At 37.3% G+C, this 27,890-nt stretch overlaps 2 protein-coding genes across 3 annotated transcripts in view; both read left to right on the top strand.

Moving 5' to 3' along the window:
* LOC114940272 (uncharacterized) overlaps positions 1–12,399 on the top strand; it is a 48,525-nt gene extending 36,126 nt beyond the window's left edge. Inside the window, exons 4-5 of the mRNA XM_029314857.2 lie at positions 11,868–11,960; positions 12,355–12,399. Of these exons, the coding sequence (XP_029170690.2) occupies positions 11,868–11,960; positions 12,355–12,399 (138 nt within the window). The remainder of the gene's footprint in view (positions 1–11,867; positions 11,961–12,354) is intronic.
* A 2,582-nt stretch (positions 12,400–14,981) lies between these two features.
* Positions 14,982–27,608, top strand: LOC146723921 (uncharacterized). Of its 2 annotated transcripts, none has more exons than XM_085480775.1 (2): positions 14,982–18,224; positions 23,782–27,608. In XM_085480775.1, the coding sequence occupies exons 1-2, from the start codon at positions 17,183–17,185 to the stop codon at positions 24,276–24,278; spliced, it is 1,539 nt and encodes a 512-aa protein (XP_085336901.1). In that variant the 5' UTR covers positions 14,982–17,182; the 3' UTR covers positions 24,279–27,608. The 2 variants fall into 2 exon arrangements, with proteins under 2 accessions (XP_085336901.1, XP_085336902.1); XM_085480776.1 differs by having other exon boundaries at positions 23,821–27,608.
* The last annotated feature ends 282 nt before the right edge of the window (positions 27,609–27,890 follow it).

Raw genomic sequence — 27,890 nt, forward strand, 5'->3', positions numbered from 1 at the left:
TCTGGTCGTAATTATAATATAATGCATGGTAACGCATGTTACTTATTATTATTGTAAAAAAATTATTTATTGTGAATTTCTGACTGATTCTTTCTCGAAGAGAAAATTGTCTCTCTCATGAAAAGAATTTTCATAATTACTGATTTAAACAGACACATGATGCATATTTTCATAAAACCGTTATACATACGTCTTTAATATTTCTGGTCGTAACTATAATATTGTATAATGCATGGTAACGCATGTTACTTATTATTATTGTAAAAAAATTATTTATTGTGAATTTCTGACTGATTCTTTCTCGAAGAGAAAATTGTCTCTCTCATGAAAAGAATTTTCTTAATTACTGATTTAAACAGACGCACGATGCATATTTTTAAGACTGTTATACATACGTCTTTAATATTTCTGGTCGTAACTATAATATTGTATAATGCATGGTAACGCATGTTACCTATATTATTATTGTAAAAAAATTATTTGTTGTGAATTTCTGACTGATTCTTTCTCGAAGAGAAAATTGTCTCTCTCATGAAAAGAATTTTCATAATTACTGATTTAAACAGACACACGATGCATATTTTTATAAGACCGTTATACATACGTTTTTATTATTTCTGGTCGTAATTATAATATAATGCATGGTAACGCATGTTACTTATTATTATTGTAAAAAAATTATTTATTGTGAATTTCTGACTGATTCTTTCTCGAAGAGAAAATTGTCTCTCTCATGAAAAGAATTTTCTTAATTACTGATTTAAACACACGCACGATGCATATTTTTATAAGACCGTTATACATACGTTTTTAATATTTCTGGTCGTAATTATAATATAATGCATGGTAACGCATGTTATATGTATACATGGAATACGAACGTAGCTCCCGTAATTTCCGCAGCTTTTCATCTTCATCCCGGATCGCCATTTCTATCCCCTGTGTCTCGTCGTCCATCACATTTTCAATTTCCACCACGTTCTCCGTTTCCTGCTTCAGGGCTGCTTCGGCTTCTTTTGATTGCCGGGAATACCTCGGCAATGTCCTTTCATTGTCGCCGTCAATCTTATACCGTCGGCGAAATCTTCGTATTAACATTTTAACAAAATTTATTCGTATATATTCTTAAAGAAATATATAGGATTGATTTTTTTCTCGAATGAAAATTTGAGCGGGTATCAACTTTACTTCAGTTTTTAACATTTAATATCGAAACTCAATTATTGAAAAATTAAATAAAACCGTATAATAATATATTTTCAAAATTATAGTTTGGACTTGATATTTCGTTTCCAAACGTCTCTTCGAGAATCTGCTAATAGTATTGTATTATAATCGGCCTTCGATTAATACGGTTGACATTCCGATCGACATTGCGCGCATGTTATGCACTTGACGCAGGTTAAAGAGACGTAAATCCGAGTATGATGGAGCGATGTTTAGGAAATCGCGGTCATGAAACGTCAAGGAGGCGCGTAGCCTGCGCCGACGACGGATGACGATACCCCGGGAAAAACTAGACTAGGCGTTTTTATGGGCCATCAAATTACACCGACCACCCTATAAAATGTTTAAGCGGACTTCCGTGTAAGATACGCAACTGGCGACTAGGATAATGTACTTTGGCAAAAGTGCTGCATCTACTTACCTGTCCAGTGTGCGATGGATCTCGAAAGGAGTCTCATCGAATAGTCGCTACATTTACATTTTGCTCGTGTTTTTGACCGTCTATCTTCATCCTATCTTCCTGTGGCCTTATTTGTTGATTGAAAAAATTATTTAAGCAATTTTTAGTTACATTTTCTTCGTCTCGAAAAGCGCAAGCTCTGTGTGCCTTATTTTGGCAAAAGTGAAGAATATAGACACTACATTTACATTTTGCTCGCGTGTTTTTGACTGTCCATCTTCATCTGTCTGATCTACCTACCTGTGGTCTCATTTGTTGAATGAAGAAATGATTTAATCAATTTTTAGTTACATTTTCTTCGTCTCGAAAAGCTTAAGCTCTATATGTCTTATTTTGTATGCAAATTATTTCGTGTGACAATTACTGTAGATTCTTATTTAAGCTTTATGTAATCTAAGAGCGGCTATAAGTAATTATGTATGAAAAAAATTTATTGCGTCAACTCTCTTTTTCTTTCTGTTTCTTCTCTCTAATATGGGGGAATGAAGACATCAGGAGTGCGTGCAGGTGGATTCTTCACGCGTTTAGCTCTTACTAATCCAATGTCTGACATTGTGAATGAACGCATAAACGACAACAGTCTACGCGGACAACTGCGTCGTTAATATCGCGTGACAAGAATAAACGTCGACTATAATTCAATATTATAATTATACCCTCGTAAGAGCTTTTATTATCCCAATTAATATGCGTCGTTAAAGTAATTGCTAGTAATGTAGACTACTCACACTCATTGTGAACGTTCAATCATCTTATAGATGGACACTACCGGTACCGTTTCGTGAGATTTACAATACATCATATGTACATACCTGTTTTGTCTTTCATTAAGAATTTGATTTTTAACTAATTACTTCAAGCTCGATTTGATTTACTTATAAAAATAATTCTATTGCATTAAATAATATAGATTTGCATTTCTTTTAACATAAAAAAGTTTAAATTAAATATGTTATTGAAGCATATTATTAAGTGGTTCAATCGTAAACATATATATAATTTAGTAATTTTTTCTATTGACAATTTATCACAAAATTACGCGCATTTTGGTACAGGCGATTTTTCTGTCGAGACACACAGCATCTTTCCTGCGGATACGTAAAGGTAAAGGTAAGTGCAAGCGACAAATCAATGCGCATACGTGTATGGGCGCGTTAATGGGACTTCACATCCGTCCTTACTATGTATCATCGATGATAGCGCGACGTTCCGATGATGACGCGGCGGTCATTTTAAACGAGATTCACATGCCGGGGACCACCCACCTCACGGAATTGGTCGATTATATATACCTTGACTTCGGCATTTTCGGCGTCCCGCTTTTACATTCGCCAGAAAAATTCGGGTAGAAGCCCTGCACCGGCCGCCTGATTCGTGAAGTTCGTTTCGGAGATTACCGCAAGTTTGTGGCCCCGCGGGCGATTTCTCTCCTCTTCGGGGCTTCTTTGTTTCTTCTTTTTCCATACCGCAAGGTAGATAGGTATGTTTCTGGATCTACTAATTGGTCGTAAACGAAACGATGTTCGGGCTGAGAGTCCCGAGTTCCACAAAATGTTCTTCGCGGTATGGCCTCGCGATGATTTGCATCGACGAGTGACTTCTTTATCGAGAGATCTCCTCTGAAAATTAATATTTAAAGTCCCACGATGATGTGTTTACTTTAAAGAATATATAATTTACAATATTATATCAAATAATCTAATACAGAATTCATTATGCAATTTTTGCATTTGATTAAATTAAAAATATATACAGAGAGAATTTTCTCGTAGATTTATCCTGAAAATCATGGTAATTGTGGGAGAATTTTACAAGAGTTTAATTTACCACAATAAATATATAAAATATTAAAATGTGCATAGTAAAATTAATCGAACATATTTTATATCTTATTGTGGTAGATATCAATATTTATTAAATATTAATCAGAGAAGACTCTTATAAAATTCTTCTGATACCATATATTGTCCCACAATTACCATAATTTTTAGGGTAAATTCTAAGAGAAAATTCCCTCTGTGTATGATAGTATAATTAGAGCACGGATAATTTTATTATAAGAAATACATTATTTTATAATTCCGATCTCTTTAGATTTTCTAGCACTTGAATGACAAAGGAATACGATTTCTCGCGTCGCTTGTTGCAGGGATAAGTTTTCGATTTATTAAATATTAATCAGAGAAGACTCTTATAAAATTCTTCCGATACCATATATTGTCCCACAATTACCATAATTTTCAGGGTAAATTCTAAGAGAAAATTCCCTCTGTGTATGCATGGTAGTATAATTAGAGCACGGATAATTTTATTATAAGAAATAAATTATTTTATAATTCCGATCTCTTTAGATTTTCTAGCACTTGAATGACAAAGGAATACGATTTCTCGCGTCGCTTGCTGCAGGGATAAGTTTTCGAAGCGAGGTGATGCTTCCCGTTCGTTTCTCCGATGATATTCGGCACGCGAGAGCACGGGAAGGTTTGTATGCGCGTATTTACAAAATTGTACCCCGTGACATTACGCGCACGCAACCGTTCCTTCTTCGTTCGACTGCTTGATACCGATGTCCGTGATGATGGTAGTGGTGGCAAATATATTATGTCTCTCGTAAAATTAAGTTTTTACGATCATTTTATGGTCGCGCGCGACCCGTCGATGCTTAGTACCTATAGGTGTGCATTTCTCACAACTGCGCTTAGGGGCTCGTGCCGACTCGTCACGGATCTCTTTCATCATACGCGCGTCGGTAGAACATTGTAACTATTTTTATGGACCGCAGATTTGGCCACCGAGCACCCTCGCAGGTGTAGTTACCTCGAGCCGAGTCATTTTCAAGCCCGTTACGATGGAAACGAAGCCAATTTTACGCCAGACGTCAACGACGATGATTGCACACCCTGCGCTGCGTGTTAATATGTTCCGCAAATACATTAAAAAGTTTACATCTCCTTCCGAAATAGAGCAAGAAGCTCGTCAAACACATGTTGCACTAATGGCACGCACTTTTACACGGATTACTTTAAATCAGAAATATAATTTTATTGATACGATATGAATGTATTTTCATTGTGTAGACTACTTTTAATGAAAGATAGTGGAATCTTCTTCAGAAATTAATTTTCTTTGAATTTATTGATAAGAGAAGAAATTGTTCGAAATTATTTAAAATTGAAGCAAGGATTCTTCACATACTTTTAACGACATTTCACTGTGTAAATTAACACGGAAATAATTAGTTTCTCCTGTAGGCGAATTTGCGTGATGCAGTTTTCTGATATATTCAGGCTCTCGTATGTTCTATAAAGCGCGCAGATGTACACATTTAAGACACATTTGTATTCCCGAAGAATCTGGAGAAATCACTTGGATGAACATCTCTCGAGCGACAAGCACAGAATGAAGCTTCGCAAAAGGATCTTCGTCCACCGCTTACTCTCACGGGGTTGCCGCTTTCACTTTGTATGAAAAACTTGTCGAGCAAACGTTGAAAGAGTTTCACCGAAATTCAGGTCACGTCGGACCACATTCGTAAAAGTCCTTTTCAGTCCTTTATTATTCTCAAATCTGAGGGTGCAAGCGTTATCGAGGAAAAGAAATTTATTATGCATCTCTCCGGCGACGTATAGAAATGAATTTTATTTACAAGCATTGCAAGTAACGTACGTAATGCAGATTCTTACAAAACACTTCTCTAAGGTAGATGTATAATTGACAACAATTTTAAAATACACGCGTTGTGCTTAAAGGGGATAAATATTGAGTCTACGAATGTAATTTAATTGCTATTGTCATTAATATTTCGTATCTGCGAAGATATTTGACGAGAAAAAATTGTAAGTGCATTGACGAAGATATGAGAATTTATATTCTCGCAAGAATATCACAAGCGATGTTTTTATAAACGATATTTTATTTTATTTCTACCACATTTGTGGTGCGTGCAATTTATTATGTAAGCTTTGTGATTTGCAATCTCGAGATTTGACATTTGTGTACATATTTATATTATACATGCATTTAAGATTACGCAATACAAAAGTACATTTGCATATTATGCGCGATAAAAACATAGGTACATTTTTTCGAAAAATATTTTCTATAGAATTATTTTATTTTCCGCTTTATTGTTCGCAATTGAACTTTTTAATCGCTTACGCGAATGAATAATTTTTTTCCAAACACATACATCTCACCTCATTGTATAATTTAATTTTTATTATATTATTTAATTTTTAATACTTTCTCAGTAATTTTTGAACTTGTTTAATTAAAAATCGTAATATCTACACATTTTAATTTATATGACATTTAAATTAATACATGACATTTAAATTAAACAGTAGTGCATAATCTTTTATATTTTTAAAAAATTTTTATGTACTGTCATGTTTCTATTTCTGGACCATATATGGTATTATCGTCGCAGACGTAAAATATTTTGGTACGACTGGGAAGAAGCTTTTCATTTTTCTCGGGTTGCGACATCGAATAAAATGCGTTCACATATCTATCTCGCGCATAATTCAACGACGGTCATGGTGTTTACGCGTTTCTGTGAAAGCAGCGAGACTGAAATCTGAGGAGACATCGTGCCTCATGGCAGTCGGAGAGGAACTATATTATTTTAGTTGAATTATTTATAGAGCATTGCTAGGGAAAAATAGTGGCGGCGCAAACATATATGCGGAATGCAGTTTACGGTGTGCGTCGTAAGCTTGAGCTTATTCAGTCAAATGCTATTTCGTTGTTTTTTCTCTTGTTTCGAAGATACTACACTCGTCCAGCCATAAATCAAGCATTAAAATGTCAAATTAATCGAAAAACGGTAGAAACGTCGTAAGCTGTAAAGTTGACAGACGAGCCACTGAAAAAATCCGTAAATCACTGACTAGTTTTTGTATTTTTTATTTTATTCTTTAACATTTAGATACTATGTTATAAGACACAACGTCAGAAACGACAAGAATTTCTCGAATAGGATGTAAAGTTATACATTTGTGAATAACGAAATAAAAGCTATATTTATAAATTATAGTAAATTATTATAAGTATATTCGGATTTTAAATGAGTATAAATTAAGAATCTTAAATTTTTTTTAGATATATCGATCGAAAAGCAAGTTGTCTCTATCAACATTTTTTTTTTGCTTTATTATATTATTTTTAGTATCTCTCTCTTTCATGTGATATACTAAATATACTTTGTTCAACGATTAAATTATAAAGTCAGAACCGAGCGCCGTGTTAATCTCGGAATGGCGATTTTTTATCTCGAAAATGGCAAAGCGTTAGAGATTCTTTACAGCAAATAAAATTCGCGAGTTTACATTTTTGCAGAGTCCTTGTGTATCCGTACATTACATATATACGTACATGGAATGTGCATATATAGTGTCCTAAATCGTGTAGAGACCATTGGCATCGTGTGTGCCATAATATATGAAAATGAACCGAGAGATAAGACGGGATTGAACAGGGTAAAATGTGGATAGGGCTAATGCCTCGGCATCTGGATATCTCGCGAGGCGTGGCTGCCAGATAGCTTTCTATCTATAGCTTCGCTTCCATGCGGCTCCAATCTCCTCGAGTACTTAACGCGAGGAAAATGTCGTGGGCGCGACATTATCCTGTATCGCTTCACTTACCCTTATTACTTCGAGCATCAATTGATTATCTTCAATCGAGTATTAACGCTTTGGATAATATTATTTTTACAATAACGCCCGTCTTCTCTTATACCGATTCATTCTTTTGTAATAATAATCATTGCGAAACTGTACCAAATATATTGCCAGAATTCACACACGGATAGAATTTTCTCTTAGAATTTAGCCTGAAACTCATGGGATAGATAGGTAAAATTAATCGATCATATTTTATATCTTATTGTGATAGATATAAAATTATAAAATTCTTCCAATATCATATTGTCCCACGATTACCATGATTTTCAGGGTAAATTTTACGAGAAAATTCGCTCCGTGTAGAAGTTAACATAGAGGACAACAAAAAGCGTTCATCTAGTCAAAAATTACAGATTAATTAAATATGTATTACAATAATTTAAAACAATATTCTCTCATAATACTGAAATCTTTCGAACGCGAAGGATGCATAGACAATGGTTGCACGTTCAGGTAAGGCGATGCAAAAGAGAGAAGGATATAGAGGCGGCGATGGAAGAGCGACAGAAATGGAAGAATGAAGAAAGATCCTGAGAGACTTTGCCTGATGAGGATGGTTCCCATGACGACGCAACCCCAGGAACACGAAATGGTCTAGCCATTCTTGACTCAATACCGAGTCGCCATACACTCACGTAGACGCTACGCGCTCAAGCTCACCACCACTTTTCCAGTCTTCAAACCCTCTTAGGCTTTTCTCTCCTCGCCCCCCCGCGTTGTTCTCCCTTGCTCCTCCTCTGTCTTTACTCAAATGGAATATCCTGCGCTTATACTTTGTTCCAGCTGTGGCTCGTATTGTATTGTAACTGGTGAATGTGACGCGAAATACAAACCAACGGCTAGTTTCGAGCTAGCAAAAAAAAAAGGGGGGAAAAAAGAAAAGACACGGTTGGACTTGGAATTGCTCTATTATGAAATGCACTGCGCTTGGCGAATCAATGACTACGTCAACGTATAACGAACATACATTTATTAGGGACATTAAAAATTGCGGATAATTTTGCTAACAAATTTAACTGTACAATCTCTTCAGAATTATATGTCAGGGGGTTTGTTTCAGGGTTTTTAAAGCCTGCGATATTATATGATACAATTAGTTTTGAAAAAATACTGATCAGATAAATGGAAAAATGTTTAGCAAAGCTGAACAATTTTTCCCAATTTACATCAACATCTCGTTTCGCATCATTTCAAGATGATATGGCTCGTATGTCGCCACGTCGTATCCCAATGCGTGCGAAGAGAATGGGATTAGTGAATACGATTATAAATTAACACGGGTATAAGATCCGCGACAAAGCGACAGGAGGATTCACTTGTCGCTTTCATCAGACATAGTACGCTAGTATTCTTCGTCCCGCTAGGCCACACTGCCATATTGGAAGCGTTCCTCGAATCCGGACGACCAGGATTGGTCGTCCGGCCATAGCATCTGCCTCTGAAAGGAGAGAGGGCGTCCCGGTGCCGACAGCACTGAAGCGCCGAAAGGCGTCTCGACGCCCCGCTGAAATTGGCACGCGTCACGTCACGCGGTTATGAGAGAGACGCGTTATTTCGCTCCTCCACCTCATGCGCTCCTCCGCGACTCCACGAGCTACTTTGCATACCGAACGTATTTTCATCTTCCGTTCCGCGAATGTACGCGCGTATACCTTAATTAGATCTCTTCACGCCTCGGAGGCGTAAGGTATTTGGAGGGTGTAAATAAGATGATATTGATACAGGTTATTGTTGTTTACGTGCTTTATTATTTTGGCGTGTTGCTCAGCGTTGATATTTTTGCACGCTCTCGTTCTTAAAATGGCAGCATCCTAAATACTCTATATTTCAATTTCGCCATCCGGGTGGGACTTGAGACTTCTTCTTCGTAGAAGGGTTGAATTTTTTTAATCATCAGTCTCGGAGAGATGAATTAAATCTCTTGCCGTGTCATGCTTAGGGTTGCTGTCTGTCGACATAATGTCTTGCTGTATAAAATATTGATGAATGTAAAGTGATTGTCAAATTGTCCACGCGTAGAAATGAAATTTTTTGACAAAACATTTTCTATTTCAAATGGTAAAATACACTTTTAAATTAGACTTAAAATCACGGACACTTAACACACGCGACCGATTTAATGTTCAATGCTACAGAAGCAACGAAACCTCATTTCAACTCCAGACTGGAAATGGAAGGAGATAAAGAGCGAGGTGTTAGAGATAATGAAAATTATGAAAAGACGTCCACCCAGTGTATATCACTGTGTTTGTCACGTAATCATAGTGTAGTGGAAAATATGTGTATATATATATATCAACTTTTTAAATTATTTTTTTCTATACGTAGAATCTTATTAAAAATAATTATTTACCATGAAATAAAATTTGTTACAAGCATAATGGCAGACGTTTGTAGAGAAAAATTTAATAAAAAGTTAATTTTATTTCTCCCTAGAAATAGCACTTTATCATTCATCTATTTCATTAAATGTTAATTTTCTGGAGTCTTTGTTGAAAAGTTTTTTAGCTCCATATTTCATATAACGAGATGCTAAATATATCGATTTATCTATCCAGAGTTCATTGTCATAAAAAAACGTGTGTTAAGTCAGTTTACGTTTTCATATCGCGTAAGTCATCAAGATTAAAAAACCATGTATTTTTTTATATCACTTTATAATTTTATATGCTTATACCTTTATTTCTCAATACTATTAATATACGTTCACTTATCAAGATATTAAACCAAAATACGTAAATTAAATACAAAATACACATGAAAAACGTAAAGATCAGATATAAACGAATAATTTACTTGAATTTACGCTCAAAATGGCGCGTAATAGTTGAGAAACATACGACATTTGATTTGATTACACAAGTGCGTTCGCTCGAAAGGGGTCGAAGGGATAGCATTGAGTGACAAATGGGCCGGTTCTCCCGAATCTTCCGCGCGAGTGGACCGTTTGTGTGAGCTTTGCGAGTGTGTGTTGGCATCCCAGCATAACGTTTTCACCCCCTTGGTAACGAAAGGCATGGTAGGGAACCAAGAGCTTTCTCGTGTCCGATTGTTGTGCTCCCTCGACCAATCTCCTCTAGTTTGCACAGGCTGAGTTTGCCAAACGCGTTCTCCGATCTTCCTCCATCCCCTTATTGTTCAACCTTAAAAGTAATATCCTCCGCAGCACGTCCTGCCCACATTTCGCCGACACCATTTCTCCCCCGATCTGGGAAAACGGAACTTTTTGCCCCCTTCTGACATTTAGAGAAAGGCTAAACAGTCTTTATTATATTATACAGCAGACGTTTATCTATATAAATATATCTAACGAGGTTTTATTGAGATATCAATTTATTATATATAATTGTTAATCTTGTCATCGTGTGTATAATGAGATCTTGGGACGAATAAAAAGGAGATAAATGAAAAAATAAAATCTACAAATAATAATAAAATGGAGATGCAGCAAGTTGCACCAGCCATTTTATCGAATAATCTGTGTGTGTGAAGGAATCTTTAAGAAAAAAGAAATTTCTTAAATTTATTGAGATATCAATATATTCCTATAATTTAATAATTAATATTTTGTTATTGTGTGTATGAGATCTTGGGATGAATAAACAGAAAATTAAATTTGAGGTAAATTGGAAAAAAATAAAATCTGTAAAGATAATAATAAAATGAAGATGCAGCAAGTTGCATCTACAATCTTATTGAACAATCTTAAGAAATCTTTAAGAAAAATAAACATTTCTTAAATTTATTGAATTGCTATTATATAGATTTCGTGATGATTGTTTAGGAAATATCCACTTTTTTGCATTTTGTCTCAAGTTTTCCCGTTTAAGATTTCGGTATAAATTCACTCTCGGAGAGTTTACTCCGCAGATTTCTCCAGAGAGTATTTCTACATTTTCTATTTTCAACGCCGGCCCTGGTATTCACGCTCGTCGTAGTAGGTAAATCGAAATTCATATAGGTGCTTTTCGATTGAATTTATTTTCTATCTGGAGGAAAATAGTACATTTTTTAATTGCTTCGACAGCATAGACAATTTTGCTCCTTAAATAAATCTTTATGTTTTATTATACATATTCGTTTAAATATAATGCAAAAAATATTTTGTAAATTAAAATTTGCACTATATAAAAGCTTAACTGACTTTTGCGACCAACTGTTGGGTCCAGAATAATTAAATAACGTTTTTGAAATATCAAGTTATTTTTTTTTCTGGTCGAATTTTATTTATTTCGATATATAAAACGCATAATGAACGTTTTTAAGAGGTTCGACGAAGTTGAGTTTCCGAGTGTAGGAAGAGGGAAGGCTAAGTAAAGTTTCGTTATGGAGCATGGCGTCGCATTAACGGTTGTACAAGGTAGAGAACTTTATACCTGCCGTGATGGAGGCTACTAAAAGCCGTATAAAACTCACGGCGACACGGCCCGTTATGAAGGGCAGTTATCAGTGAACAGACCATTTAATTTGCACTTCCGTTTTTCTTTTTGCAGGCTGACGTTTTTCCTCTTAGACTTGTAAATAAAAGGCCTCAAAGTGTACGGCGCCGTGGAGAAGACGTTTCACCCGTTCGAGCTGAGCAGCAGGTTAGCATCTTCCGGTTTATCATATATTTTCCATATCGTAAATAACAGCCATTAGTATATAACTAATTAAACACAGCAATGCTAAATTATTCATAATTTTGCAAAAGGAGTGTCTCTAATTTTTTAAAATCTTATTACATATTTTTTGATATATTTTTTTTCATATATACAAACAATTTTAAATATTATAAGTAAAATATCCTCTAATTATTAAAGTCATAACAGCATTCATTAGTATATATATGTAATTAAACAGCAATGCTAAATTATTCATAATTTTGCAAAAGGAGTATCTCTAAATATTTTTTGATATTTTTTCCATAAATATAAAAATAATTTTAAATATGGCAAATAAAATATTCTGTAATTTATTACAATCTGTTTATATTTTTAGGCTTTCCCGCGTGTTCCCCGGAACACTGCCCGGTATACAAGGTGAGTTGCATAATCAGTTATGTATACTAGTAATTCTATTTTTCTAAATAGAAATGTATTGATCTTTTTATAAGATAGAATCAGTTCTTAAAGATATTATATTTTTAATTTAACAGTTCAATAATCTTTTTTTTACATATGAAAGTATCTAAAAAAATTTTTTTTAAAGAATATTAGGTAGTTTTACACATATGATACTTGGCAATCAATCGACAACAAGAAAACTGAGGTTCATAGGAAGGCAAATGAATCAGAAAAAATGTTTTCGACACGTTCGTGTATCCGTAGATTAATTAATAGCAATGCGGTGAATGATAAGCGTCGCGAGAGCAGAGATGAAAATTTGACGGTCAACCTATCCATTTCCTAGCTACGTACATACTTGTAGTAAACAGAGGATTGTGTATACAACCACGTCTGTACTAAGCCCATAGCTACTAAACCGCGCATACTACCTATAAATGGACGGGCTGCTATAAAGTCCATTCATGATCGCGTCGCTTGTACAACAAACGTCGGGTGGCTCGCGCCTCCTGCGCGATTTATTACACTCGTATTCAGGCACGAGTTGTATTTCCTACTTAGTGTACACGTGTACGCTGTCACAATCGCTCTCGAAATCGTCTCGTTGTCTGGCTCGCCGATGACAGACCAATCGACCTCGTTTTCATTGCATCTCATTAATCATATAATCGTGTATGCATAGGCGTCATAAATTGTTTAATATTCCTTATTCTTTTTCTGAAGATACTGTTGGAAAAGAGAAAACGAGAGAATACAAACATATCATATGAATATTTAAATTTTATTCATAACAGACATTCTAATAATAAGATAATATAGACTGAATCAGCTTTATATCATATAAGCAAGCAATAATCGATATCTAGTCGGATTATTTATTATATCTTAAACATAAAGTTAAAAAATAAGTAAATCGTTTTTATTTTGTGTAGAGTAAATTGATAGAGATTTATTTGAATTTTTATTTCGCAGATAAAATTTTTTTAAACTTGAGAAATGCTTAGTTTTTTATCGACACTAAAATAAATTTATTTAAAGCAGAAATGTATCAGGAATACATAGGATGTGTATGGTGTTAGAAAAAATGAATAGATACTTACCAAACGTGCAAGTCTTGATATAAAATTTTGATACGAAAATTTGTATGAAAATAATTTATTTCTAATCAATTTTAAAAATATCAATCTTGCAAATTTAATTTTAATCTTTTACTGTGCATAAAATACAATTAAAATAAATATAAATTAGTAATTTAAAGTATATCAAAAAATTTTTTCTAATTATTTCAACTTTTTCAAATTTAAGAAATAACGAAACAAATATTCAGAAATATATATTCTCAATATATTATTGCAGTATTTATATCTTCCTTAATTCATTCTTTCTTGTATTTTACATAATTTACTTGTATTGAAAAACTATATATTTCACATTTTTTATTTTCAGTTTAAAACGATAATATACATACATTTTTTCATACTTATTATAATCTATTTATATACACATATTGAATTTTTACTAATATAATAATTGCATTAATAATTATATGTAATTAATAAAATTTATATATGATCTCTATGAAAAATTTAATCATTAACATTTTTCTTTAATTTCACACCAGAACGAAATTCTTTGAAAAATTGAGAATTTTTCTTTTTACATACATTTTTTCATACTTATTATAATCTATTTATATACACATATTGAATTTTTACTAATATAATAATTGCATTAATAATTATGTGTAATTAATAAAATTTATATATGATCTCTATGAAAAATTTAATCATTAACATTTTTCTTTAATTTCACACCAGAACGAAATTCTTTGAAAAATCGAGGATTTTTTTTTTTTGATTACTAATATTGATTACTAATGATCATTAACAATAAGAGGTGACTCTCTCGTGAGCAACACGATCTGGTGGCACACGACACTGATGGACAGACAGATGGAAAGCGTGTGTGCTGCCGGAGTTGTTGTCAGACCGTTTTACTTTACTGCCCATAAAAGTACCGAGATTTAGACTGCAATACTGCCATGACGTATTGCTCGCGCGCTGCGTGTACATACATGCACATACACACTATTAAAGATGAGTCCGATGTTAGAAGGCGTGATCCATGAGAGCATTTCACTAGCCACGTGACGTTTTCTGGAAATGAGAGAGAGACAATTGAAATGTACATTTCTAATGAGTTTGACAAAATCATACGAATATAAAAAATTCTATCAAACTAAATAAATAAAAAAATATACATGCATCTGGTTTAGAGTCAACGAGATGAGAATATTTTAAAAAGATGCATATAATAAATATGATAGAAAAAAGTCACTTGTCAAAAGCTTAATTATTTACAATTAACAAATTGAAATAAAGATGTAAAAGTTTTTGATAAATATATTTTACTGTAAATTAATTATAAAAATATCAAAAAATCAATGTCTGATATTTTTATTGTTTATTCATCACACTATTATTAATCAAGAAAATTACTAATACAAAAATTAGCCGATTAGATAATTGTTATATACCAGGTAATTACGCAATAATAAAAAATTATTACGTAAAAAAAAAAATACTTTTTAAATATGAGATATATAAAAAGTTAATTCGATATTATAAGATTCATTAAAATAGAAGACATCTCTCGACATAATTTTCCTATAAAGTTTCCATCAAGTTCCATCAAGTCTATCATTGATCTGTCATTTACCGGTGAATCATCATTTTGTTTTTCTCTCCCCCCGTTGATTGCGAATCGATCGCGTTCGAGGAAAAGAAGGGGCATATTGACATTCGGCGGATTCGCGCGATATTTCTCGAAAACCCAGAGAAAAGGCAGCCTCTCTCGTAAAAGATAGTTGGTATGTTTGCGCTCGCTGGCTCGCGACGCGGCGCGGCACGGCGGAGAAGAGAAGAGAAGAGAAGAAGGAAGGAAAAGCAGATTAGAGCGCGAAGCGCACGGGCAGAGAAGCAAGGGTAGGGGAACGCGCGCGTTTCCACAACCGCGCGCGAGAGAGAGAAGCGGAGAGTGGGAGACAACGAGTTCGTCCGGACCTCGATCGCCAAACGAGCCGAGAGATCGCGCTCGCGTCGCTCTTGGCCCGTTCGACTCCGAGTCGCGGGCAGAGCTCTCAGTTGACGCTCAGTACGGCTCAGCGAGGCCAGCGAGAAGAAAGGGGGTTATTCCCTTGTGTGTGAGCGCCGTGCGTGTGTGTATCGGCGCACGATCCTCGGGACCGGAGAGAGAGAGAGAGAGGCGTTGCTACCTGCTTAAGATCCTTCGCCGTATTAAACTTGTTACACAAGGGGTGGTTCTACCTGACTCGAGACCGACTACTACCTGAAAAGATTAGAAGACACGCGGGGGATAAAAGGGATTCCGGTCCGATCAGAGATACGCTCTCTCTCCTTAAGACTTCTTAGTCACTCCAAATGCTTCAATTTCCTCGTCATTGAAGGTTCAAGGTTTCGTGATTGGATAGGTATAACGACGTATGCAGATTGCGTGAACAGGCGGGGCACGTTTGACGATGAAGATGACGACTGTCCTAAGTGACAGAAACGGAAGCACGACGTGCGACTTGTGTATAATCGGTCGCGGGACGATCGTAACCCATTTGGTCGCTCAGTGAGTTAGTTCGTTGAGAGCCTAATCGACTGATTGTCAAGTGTCTGGTGGTGATTTTTTTTTTTCAAGAACCGCACGCGCTCTGGTACTTGAAGAACGTACTTGGGCTTTAATAAAACGAGCTCGACTCGAACGATGATGTACTCTCTCTAAATCGCGTTGTGTCATTTTGTTTTTGTTTCATTACACACTCGTCTCTGCCACATCGCTGGACCTGGACAACTGTCTAACATATCTACACGACGACCTGTGTGCCGACCCCGATCTACATTCGTGCACGTGGCTCGTTCGGCTGACCCTCATCGATCATCCCATTTGTTGTCATCAACGTCAACGACTTGGTCGTCTTCATCGTTATCTCGCCGCGTGTGGATCTTTCGTCGCGGATTTGCCACGCACTTGATCTCCATCCTTCGCTCCTGTCTATCCTTCGCGCTGCCTCTTCGCTTCTCCGTCCCGCGTTTACCCCTCCACCTGTCTGCTGCTGCGGCGCTACACCCTCTCTCCCCCGCCGTCAACCCCATCGTTCGGACTACGCGCACGATTTTCCCTATCCCCACCCGCCACCTCTTGGCTCCTCCACTACCTTCTCTCGTGTGTGCACGCGCTTTCTTTATTTACTCCGTGAATTCACGGACCAACACGACCGGCTCGGTCACGATGAGCGCTCGGTTTCTCGCTCCGCGGTGAATACCCTTGAATGTATATACACGTTCGTCGCGTTTTCTCCGATTGAACTGATTCCGTCTGCGATTTATACTCTGTGCTTCGGTGTGTTTGGAATATTGAAATAAAAAAAAAAAATATATCAATTCACAAACCACGTTGTTACTTCCGCGTATGATGACCGCGCGACGACTTTCGGGGTGAACACGTTGATCGATTCAAACCTTCGCGCGGATTTTGTGATCTTATATCGCTGAACGCGGACGGTCGCGGGACCATCGTCTTATACGCCGATTGACGCCGATCATCGGCATAAATATTGTTGTAAACACCGGCAATAAATCGTCATCATCTGCACCATCGCCGATCACGTGGCTTGCTCGACGGCGACGCTGTACGATAATGTTCACGCCGCGCCGCTATGTGGCTCCGGCGTGGGTCACCCTGGCTCCGTCACCCCGATGGGAACAGCAACCGGAGCGGGGAATTCCACCGGGGTGACCTGGTGGGCCATGATGAACGGTTCCCTCTACGAGGACAGCCCGCCGCCAGTTCCACCGACCGCCTCGACCCTCGTATCGATTCAACAGCAGACCACGACCCCGGGTTCTCATCAAGCGACAACGCCGACTTCACCTGGTGCACCGACATCATCGACAACGACAGCGCCCCCGGCGCCTACAGCGAGTGCCAGTTCAACCTCGCCGAGCGCTTCCTCGGTAGCGAGCAACAGCGCGGCCGGACCGCTTCACATACCCGCCAAGAGATTAACGGCGACTCCGGGGGGCGGTGGTTCCACTTACGGTGAGGTTGCCTGCATAGAGTCGACGGGCGCGCCGGGCGGTGCGGGGGCAGCGGGCGTGATAAGGCATTCACACTCGTCCTCGGCGGGGTCCCAAGGCGGCTGGAGTTACAGTCCGCATCATCCCCAGGACTCCCACTACTCGTCCACGACGGGCGGCGGCGAATCGTTGAACCATCATCAGGCCTACGGGGGTAACAATCCCCCAACGTATTACAACCTGGCGGCCGATCCCACCTCGACTTCCGGTTCCTCCAGGGACAACCGGAAGGCCGGGGCAACCCTTAGCTTCTGGTCGCCCGCCACGGCCGGCTCGGCCGGCACCGCCGGTTCTACCTCGGATTACAAATCCTACAACTCAGCCGGTGCCGCGACAACGACATCGTCCACTGGCGGTGGTGGATCCACCGGTGCCGCCGACCCGGCCGTCTCCTCCTGCCATCAGAGCTTCTCCCAGAGCTGGTGCAATTACACCCCGTACACGACGGGGAGGCATCACCATCCGGTGGACACAGCCGGACATCATCATCCTCACTCGCAGGCGGGGGTACCGTATCTGGCGCCATCCGCGGCGGACGACCGTGGTAGGGTAGCCGCCGCTATGGTCGCCGCGGAAGGTGCCTTTCCCCACGACGGATACGGCGGGCTAAGAAGCTACGGAGCGCCCGAGCCCGTTACTTCGAGCCCCTACCCACCTCCAGGTAAGCATCTACTCCGGCTCCTTGTTTTTCTCCTTTTCTCTCGCCGGGATCTCGCGGAGAGTTCCGAATCTCTTTTCAAGTTCATATATTCAGACGTAACGTCATATATATATGTATGTGGGTATATACACACACATATATAACTCGTTGAGTAATATTTATATTATCGCGAGAGATTATCACTGCTGATATATCTTATTTATTCATTATTTGTTGAATTATTAATAAAGGAGAGAAATTAATTCGTCAGATTATATATATATATATATATAGATATTTCGTCACTCGTAATGTAAAACTATCGTCTACACTATCTTATACAACCAAGAGATCGTAAACCTCGGGCAGTTTTCTGCGTTCGCAAGTATCATAAATTGATATAATGTTCTTCGGCCGCCAGATCCTGAGAGATCATTCGAAATTAATGAACCTATGATTTGAAATTTACAATTGATTTGTCACCTGAACGTATGGCGAGACAGATTGAATGAAAACGATTCGAAAAACGACGTAATGTCGTAAACGTGATCGGGTACATATATGTGATCGCTGTTAATTTATATTTAATTGTTATTACGACCTTTCGAGAGTATCTCTCTCTCTCTCTCTCTCTCTCTCTCTCTCTCTCTCTCTCTCTCCGAGGAACTTAGTCGACCGCCAGTTATCGTTCATTCACATCGTTCCCTTTTGTGCTCCTCTTCCTCCGTCCTTTTCTCCGGGACCCTGCAACCCATGAAACGTCGCATGAGCAACAACGAACGACGGCGGCCGGGGTTTATTGGCGGCCGTAACTCGTAAACTCTGGCGCGCGCCTCCGATCAGCTGATCCGTTCCATGACCCGTTCAGTCTCTTTCCGGCTAACGGCTGTTCGCGCGCTTGTATTGTCACTCTATCTGTCTCCATCTTACTTCATTTTCGTACAATACCTTTTTTCCCCACAAAGGAAAATGATGCCTTAAAAAATCGTCGCTACTCGATATACATTCTTTATTGAAAAATATTCACAAAAGGATATTCTTGTCAAGAAATTATATAATAAAAGAATATATCAAGTCTAGAGCGATGTTATTATTTTATTTTTCCATCGAGAAACTGCAAAGAAAGAGTTTTTATATCATTCTAATTTATGTATTTGTTACGTCACATTACACACCCAGTACATAATATAGCATTGTGAATTCCATTCGGCATAATTATATCAACGCGAGCCTCTCTCTGTACACGTGGAGAAGAAATATTTGAATTTCATAGCGGGCGTATAATAAAGAGGTATTTTTCATCGATCGTCGGCTTTGTTCTCGCCTTGTCCTTCTGAAAAAATTACCGGGACTGTGTATCGCTACTTGGCATGACGCTCGTCGTTTCGATTATCGCCGCTTATTGTCGCTCGTGCGACCGCCATCGACGGTACTCCGATAACCGAGATAACGCTCGCGTGATCATCAGGGAGCCAAGGAGTTTTAATCGTACGCGCATGATGATGAGGAGTAGAGAGAGAGAGAGAGCAATATATGTGCGCGCAAGCGTGATGCCTCCACGACGGGGCTACATACAAAATAGCGAAATGCGGGCGCGCACTGGGTATAGTTTAAGCTTAACCCAATAGATGGCGGCTCCATTATCTTTACCCGGTCGCTCGACACCAGAGAGTGCGCCGCCTGCACCGTATCGCGGTCGTGCCATCCCATATTAGTCCGGGTTATCTCCGAGAGGCCGGATTACAATGTCTTCCAGGTGCCCCTCTCTCTTTTCCTCCTTCCCCTCCTTCACCACAACCTGGGATCCTAGCTCTTGTGAGATATTATCTTCACGCATTCACGGGAACGTCGGCTATTTATTGGTGTCCGTACTTAATATACCGCGGTTCGGTCTGTCCCCTTAATTAGGCCTTTGAGGCCTACCGGTCATCATTATGCGCACTTATATCACGGGACGGAATAAATTTAACATAAAGTATGGCTTTATCAAGTTATCCGAAAATTTCTATCCTTCAACATCAAATATTCCATCTGCTTGTGTTTGTACAAATAGGAAACTAAGTAGGCCATTTGAGAACATTTTTTTAATTAAAAAAAAATATTCGATTTCTCTCTTATCCTCTCTCGCTTTGTGCAAAAAAATTATTTGCTATTGCGAATTAAATGTGGAATAGAAATAACTTAGGAATCTTAATAGCTTGAATATTTAAATAAATTATACAATATATCGATAAAACATTTTTATAATATTACTCAATATGTTTAATATTCCATCTGTTTGTGCTTATACAAATAGGAAACTAAGTAGGCCTTTTAAGAAATTTTTGTTTAAAAAAAAAAAAAAAAAAGATTCTATTCTCTTAGCCTCCCTCGCTTTGTGCAAAAAAAATTATTTACTGTTGAATTAAATGCGGAATAGAAATAATTCAGGAATCTTAATAGTTTGAATATTTAAATAAATTGAATAAATTATACAAAATACATTGATAAAACATTTTTATAATATTATTCAATATGTTTATTAATGTTAAATTTTTAAAATTTTATTTTACTTAATTTGTATATATTTTATCTTATATAAAGTAAATAAAATGAAAAAAAATCTGTACGGCAGATGTGAAAGATATTGAATTATTTCCAATCGATATTTCACTTCCATTACTTTCGGCAACCCCAAGTTACGAACCCCTTCGACTCTTTCTATCAAAGCCTTAGATATTGAAAAAAAACTACAAATTCTGAACTATCGAATATTTTTCAATCCGTATTATATTATTTATTTTATTACTTTTTTATATGAATTATAAGACATTTATTTTAATTTCTTTAATAATGAATTTTCTAAAATTATGATTATACGTGCTCTCTCGATCTATTTGTTTTATACGTCAACATTCGTGAGAATCTTGTTATTTTTGTTAAATAATTTGTATATATAATATTTGATGTTGCAAATAAATTCTTACCATTTAAATAATTATGTTTAAGCAATGAGAAAGCATATTAAAAATAGGGAAAGACTCCAGAACCAAACGGAAAAATTTAATAATTGAATTTGGATGAAGTTCGAGGAGCGAAACTTGTATATTTTTTTTATGAGATATCAATTAATTTGCATATGAAATAAACTTGTATTTATATATTTTTATTTTGCTTACGCTAGAAAGAATTTTTTTTTAATTAAGTGAGAAATAGTAATTTTAATGGTAATATATGTAAGTGTGTCAACCGAGATCTATAAAAATACCTGCGTGACATCTGAGATATACTTAATGCTGCGCGGATGGCGCCCATCGCAAGCATATGTTCCGACGGATCAAACATAATGCTACATCCGGTAGTCAATGCGTTTGTTCAAAATCTTAGGCTAAAATTAAGCCGCCTCGATCCCTTTGGATAATTTGCAACATTTTTTGCGCGAATCAAATTTCCTTTAATTTCTAAATTAAAATTTTTTACACCAATTAACACATCACGATTATATATCTTATTGTTACAAAATCATTATGTAATACATACATATGAAACACGTGGGGTATCGGCTATAATTTTTTTTACTGTTTGACAAGAAAATGTAAGTGACGAAGCGAGTCGCGATATTCATTGGGGAGGAGGAGGGAAAGGAGGGATATTTATTCGCGCAAAGATAAGGAAACATTTCAACATTTTTGCGATATCAAATGTGCACGACGATACTCGACATTATTTCCTCGTCTCTCCTTCTCTTTCTTCCTCTATATTACACGAAAATATTTAACGTATGGGGCACCCCTAGAATTTTGTTGCATTCACGTATAGGCACCAAGAAGCAGACGTTTATCCAGTCGCGCGACTGGGTTAAAGATAGACCACGCGGGCTGATGATGATGATGATGATGAGTCCGCGAGCTTTCGTAATCGCTATCCGTTCCACTCTGGCGCGGGTATGCACCTTGCACCATCATCCCGTTGTATATTCCGCTTTAACAAATGTATTCGCGTCGCTCCACATTCTTGGTCCGCAACGGGGCATAGAGTATGCCCTGTTAAAAACCACCAACCAGTCGAGAGAGAACCTAACAACGGTTCGCGCCGCGGCTTCATGTTTTTCGTGCGGTTAGTAGAACCGGTCCAATTATATCATACCACTGTGCCGGGAACGGCTGCGGCAACCCTCGTGTGTTCATGTATATGTGTATGTAGGTATATATACACACATATGTGTATGTACTAGTAACGTTGCGCGCACACATACGTAGCTTGAAGTGCACGCTTTGACATTCGGAGAACTGTTCCAGGCACGGACTCGATCGAGGATGCACCCCAATCTGGGAAAAAAATAAAATCGAAAGATTGAGAATAGCGAAATGTTGAATTTTTCAAATTTTATTTTTTAATTTGGAGAAACAGCAATTTAATTTCGAATGCTGCCGCGAACAGCACTATTTTAATAATGTTTACGAAGTAAATAAAATTTTATTAAAAATATAACAATTTTAAATTAGATCTATTAAAAATGTAATTAGAAATATGAGGAATTTTTTTGAAAGGTATCGTATGCGTTAAAAGCGCAAAACATGCTTTCTCTATTTATACTTTGATTGATAAAAATGCGTATACATATATGGAACATATAAATTATTGAGTAAAGAATATTTTTATTTAATATTAGGAAAAATTCATGATCAATCAAATCAATATTAGGATCATATTTCAATTTTCAAAAAGAAACTTATATATATAAATTACTAACATTTTTGCCGAAATTTGATGGATGAAAAATTGATACATTTTTTTTAATTTATCAATAAAATTTGTTTGCAAAAGAATATCTTCGACAATTTGCCACATTAATAAAAGAAATCAATCGAAAGATGCTATGCATTTCTATGCGTTATAACGGCGATCTGAATATTTTAATGTAATTATGCGACAGGTGCAATTAAATGCTGGATGTCCGTTTTATTTTCCCTTTTTCGAGGTTTGTGAATTTTATGAAATTGGTAGAGAGAGTTACTTTTACCATTTCAATAATTTCTCGTTCAATCTGATTCGCATATATGATGGTGATAATTTTTCACAACAAATAACAACGCAATTTGCTTTTACCAACTTAATAAATGTACATAATTATTTATAGTGGACGATTATGAAATGTTTATTGATTAAAAAAAAAAGAACTAACGGTATCAGTTACGCGCCGATACACTGATTAACGAACCGATATATCTGCGCTCATTTCTGTTGAGTCGCTTCGCAGTAATGACTGACGGTAATAAGCAAGAAAAAGGAACCGGTACAACCGCTTTCCTCATTCAAAATCCGCTTATGTTAAATATGTCGGCGAGTAAATGAAAAACCGGTGTATAAACACTAAAATAAACTTTTTAATATCCATATATTTTGGCTTATTAATTTGTCAAGAATTAATGTTTGAGAATTATTGAGACTATAATAAATTTTGTAAGGACAGAAGCGCAGAGCGAGATTGAGATATGAATTTATTTGTATAATCTTATTTTTTCTTCGAGCGTCACACCAAATATTATTCTAGCTAGCAGCTAGGTTGTTTATCATCAGGCAAACTAATTGTGTTAAGTGATGTGGGGTTCCTCCCCATCTTCCTTGTTTCCCGCAGGTTCGCTTGCGGGTGTCGGGGTTGGAGTCGGCGTAGCCGGGATGGGCGTCGGATGCGGCAGCTCCAATCCCCTGGAGTGGACGGGCCAGGTGACGGTGCGGAAGAAACGCAAGCCCTATTCCAAGTTCCAAACCCTCGAGCTGGAGAAAGAGTTTCTCTTCAACGCGTACGTGTCGAAGCAGAAGCGGTGGGAGCTCGCGCGCAATCTGAATCTGACCGAGCGTCAGGTGAAGATCTGGTTTCAAAATCGTCGTATGAAGAACAAGAAGAACAGCCAACGGCAGACTCAGCAGCAGAATAACAACAACAATAACAACAGCAGCAGCGCCAACAACGCGAACCACCACGCGGCGACCGGTAGTCACCACCATCCGAGCACCGCGCACGCGCCACCCTCGAGTCACCACGTGGTCGCGCAGGCGCATCACGCCAACGGCTCCACGAAGCATCATCAGTGACCCGTGGCCTTCTCTGGAGTCGTCTTCGGGCACCATCATCACAGCCACACCTCGTCCGGCAGCAGTGGCAGCCACGGGGGTAGCCATAGCAGCCTGGTAGCAGGTCACAGCAGCAGCCATAGCCTTCACGCACCGCAGCCGCAGACCCCGCTGCCGCCGATTCACGTGTCGTCGTCGTCGTCGGGCAACGTGACGCCCGCTACGGCCGTAGTCCATCCACACACACACGCGCACGCACACACCGGCGGTCACCATCATCAGCTGACGCACGTGGCCCAACAGTATCCCGCGCTCCTACATCAGACGCCTCACGGCTTGGCTGCCTGAATGAAATGAGCACCGGACGCTCCAGAGAAAGAAAACCATCTCCGGGGACGTCACCGATCCTCGGTGAATAATCGTCGATCGATATCCACGTCCACGGGAACGACGAAAAATCCTCAAGGACTCTGTCGAGCAGCCGTTCAAAGACTGCCTCCACTTAAGGAAAGATAAAGCTCGCGCGTAGTATATTATATATATTAATAATTATTAATTATTATTATTAATTATTATTATTATTCAACAAGCGAAAACATCGCTATTGTATAGAAAACAAAGGCGCCGCTATTTCAAGCGGGCCGAAGACTCTTCGAGTGTCGGTGTCGGATGTCGCTATTACGCGAGTAATAACGCGTCATCGAGCGACACCAAGCAATCTGTCCAATTCGTAATTCGGTAGTATTTTCTCCAGTTATATATACATATACATATATACATACATATATATATATATATGTATATGTATATATAACATATACATATACATAAAGTAAAAAGGTAATTAATGTCACTTAGTGTACCCCTACTCCTTCCACCGTCCCCTTCCCCCTCTCTTTCCCCGCTCCGCATCGTGTATTTACCTCGTCTTACATTGTCGGGTCCAGGTATGGGAACGTGTCGTTACAGTTTACATCTGGGACCGATCCAATCAGACATCATTGATTTTGGAGTTAGGGCTGGATGGTCCATCGAGAGTCGAGCAGGTTATAAAATGGATGGGTCGCTTTTAGGGGTAAGTGGACTCACTGATCTCGCGTAAGTGCATGTGCATTGTTCTTTAAATTAATTTTTCCACTTCGATATGGGTTACGATCGCGTTATATAAAGGCTTACAAATCTCTCTTTTGTCGAGTATATATCTATATACAACTAATATTAAAAAGTGAATATTAAGGAAAGGTTTTCCTTGATACGTGTTTTCATTTGTGCTTTTATCTGTTTACATCATTTTAATAATTTAGTGTAAAAATTTTATAAACAGTAGATTCTCAGTGCAAATGTTTGCTCTTAACAAGTAATAGTTTTTCAAGTATTTGATTCAAACATTTTGTGAATAAATGTTACACTTGATCTAACCAAATTTGCAATTTACATTTATCGGGATATATATTTATAATTTCTCGACCGAGAAGGAAAGACGTACAAATAGTTTAAACGTCCTCTTCCTTTTCTATTTCAATTTAATTGCCTGTCGTGACGAAATAAAGAATGTAGTAAGTTTCGAAATCAGTGTAGAACACAAGCGTATCCCAAAAGTTAGATGATTACGTCCACAATGTAGTAATAATCACCTACCAAGAATCGCAAATTAGTATCTATAATTCTTGTATTGAAGGAAAACGACTTATGTTAAAAAAATATACCTAGTAGTCGGATTCTCTAGTGAGTGGTCGTGATTGTATGGTTCTAGGCTGAGTTTGGGATCTTCACACAAAAACTATGGTATTATATGCAGGGTTAAGCTCGCATGTACGCTCAATATTCTTGCCGTGGAAAGAAAGAATAAAAGGTTGTGGTACTTAACACTTTGACTAGCTTTACAACTTGCTAACGATAGCATAACTATTATTTTTATTGGCAGTAACATCTATCGATGAAACACATGAGACTTTTGACTTGTGTTGCTAGAAAATCGATCTGGAATGATTTTCTAATAAAATTACGCGTTGGAATACTTTTTTTAATTGTACCATTGGATCTTCCAAATATTCGTCGATAAAAACTGGACGTTATATCTACTTCAAATCGGTGCTCGCGATTATTAATATTAAAAATCCGTAAAAGATCTCAATCAAAATCTTTTTTTCTTTATCATATTTTATATATTTTCTAAATTTGAAAAATAACAAGGAATCAATATCAAAAATTTATATACATATATTTTTTATGCGTTTTATTATATATGTACATATACATACACATATGTTTGTGTGCATACATATATGTATGTATTTGTGGTGTCCAGTAAATGTCGCGAGTATTGATCTCTGGAAATCCAATGAATGTGTATCAAGCGACGGATGTTTTCCGGTCACTTTTCTTTCGTTTAAGATCCATACTTATGTCTTTCACGACGAGAACAGAAAATAAATAAGAAAAAATCGATCTCGTATGAACGAAGTCCTAAGCGCGGCCGGAATACAATTTTAAACAAGACATCAGCGAGTAAGTAGGTAATTTAATCAGATGTTTAATGCAAAAAAAATTATACCAGTGGATCTCTATTCTCTAAGGTGCAACATTATCTAAATTACCAAGGGCTATTAAGTCTATGTGAATGGCTACAATATATTATATACGCGTATTTTGTGTATGTATATGTGTTATGTTGTGCGTGCGTGTATGTATGTGTATAACATATATGAATGTGTGCTTGGTTGCAAGCAAGTGCATCTGTTTTGTATGTTGTACGAACGTATGTTATACGGCTGTGGATTTGAATGTTAAAAGGAAAAATAGACACGCGCTTTGCATTTTGGGAAAATCGATAGGAGAGAGAGAGAGAAAATGTGTGTATGTGTGTAAGAGAGAAAAGAAGCAAAAATGAGAGCGAGATCGAAAAAGAAAGATGAAAAGATCGAGAGTAAGAAAGAGAGAAATAAAAACCGTGAATCGAAAATTCTCTCGGACGTTCGAGACAGACGCGAGCGATGAAAATAAATAAAGCTGAACGCGAGAAGAGAAGAGAAGAGCATGAAGATGTGGAACGCGACGATGATAGAGAGAGTGGGTTTGAACTCGTGAGAGATTGAGTTTTGGACAACTGTATAGTTCTGCCACGGTACTGTAACACAGTTATAATTATGTAACGACGATAATATAATACAATATAAATGATAAACGAAATAAATGATTTCTCAAGCGAAATAATTAAATGGGAAATTTCGATTGGACGGTCGGTGTGGCGTTTACCGTATCGTCCATGCTTTACTGCAAGAGTTGATTGTAATTAGTTATTAAATATACCACTGATGATGTTTATTATGTCTATTAAAATTCTTAAGATTATATTATTATTATTATTATTATTATTATTATTATTATTATTATTATTAATATTATTATTATATTATCATTATTGTGAGCGTCACGTTAATATTATGTTATTGTTTTTATTGTGTGTTGTTTTGTATGTACCTTATCAGCCTATAATAATAACATTATTACAATAATCCATACACACGCGCACATATAAACACAAACACAATAGAGGAACGGGAAAAGAAAGTAAATAGACATTATTATTATTATTATTATCTTTGTCCGCTCTAAATACCAATATGATTTTCC

This window comes from Nylanderia fulva, unplaced genomic scaffold (genome assembly GCF_048542155.1).
Source record: "Nylanderia fulva isolate GAGA-0341 unplaced genomic scaffold, ASM4854215v1 Scaffold16, whole genome shotgun sequence".
Lineage (NCBI taxonomy): Eukaryota > Metazoa > Arthropoda > Insecta > Hymenoptera > Formicidae > Nylanderia > Nylanderia fulva.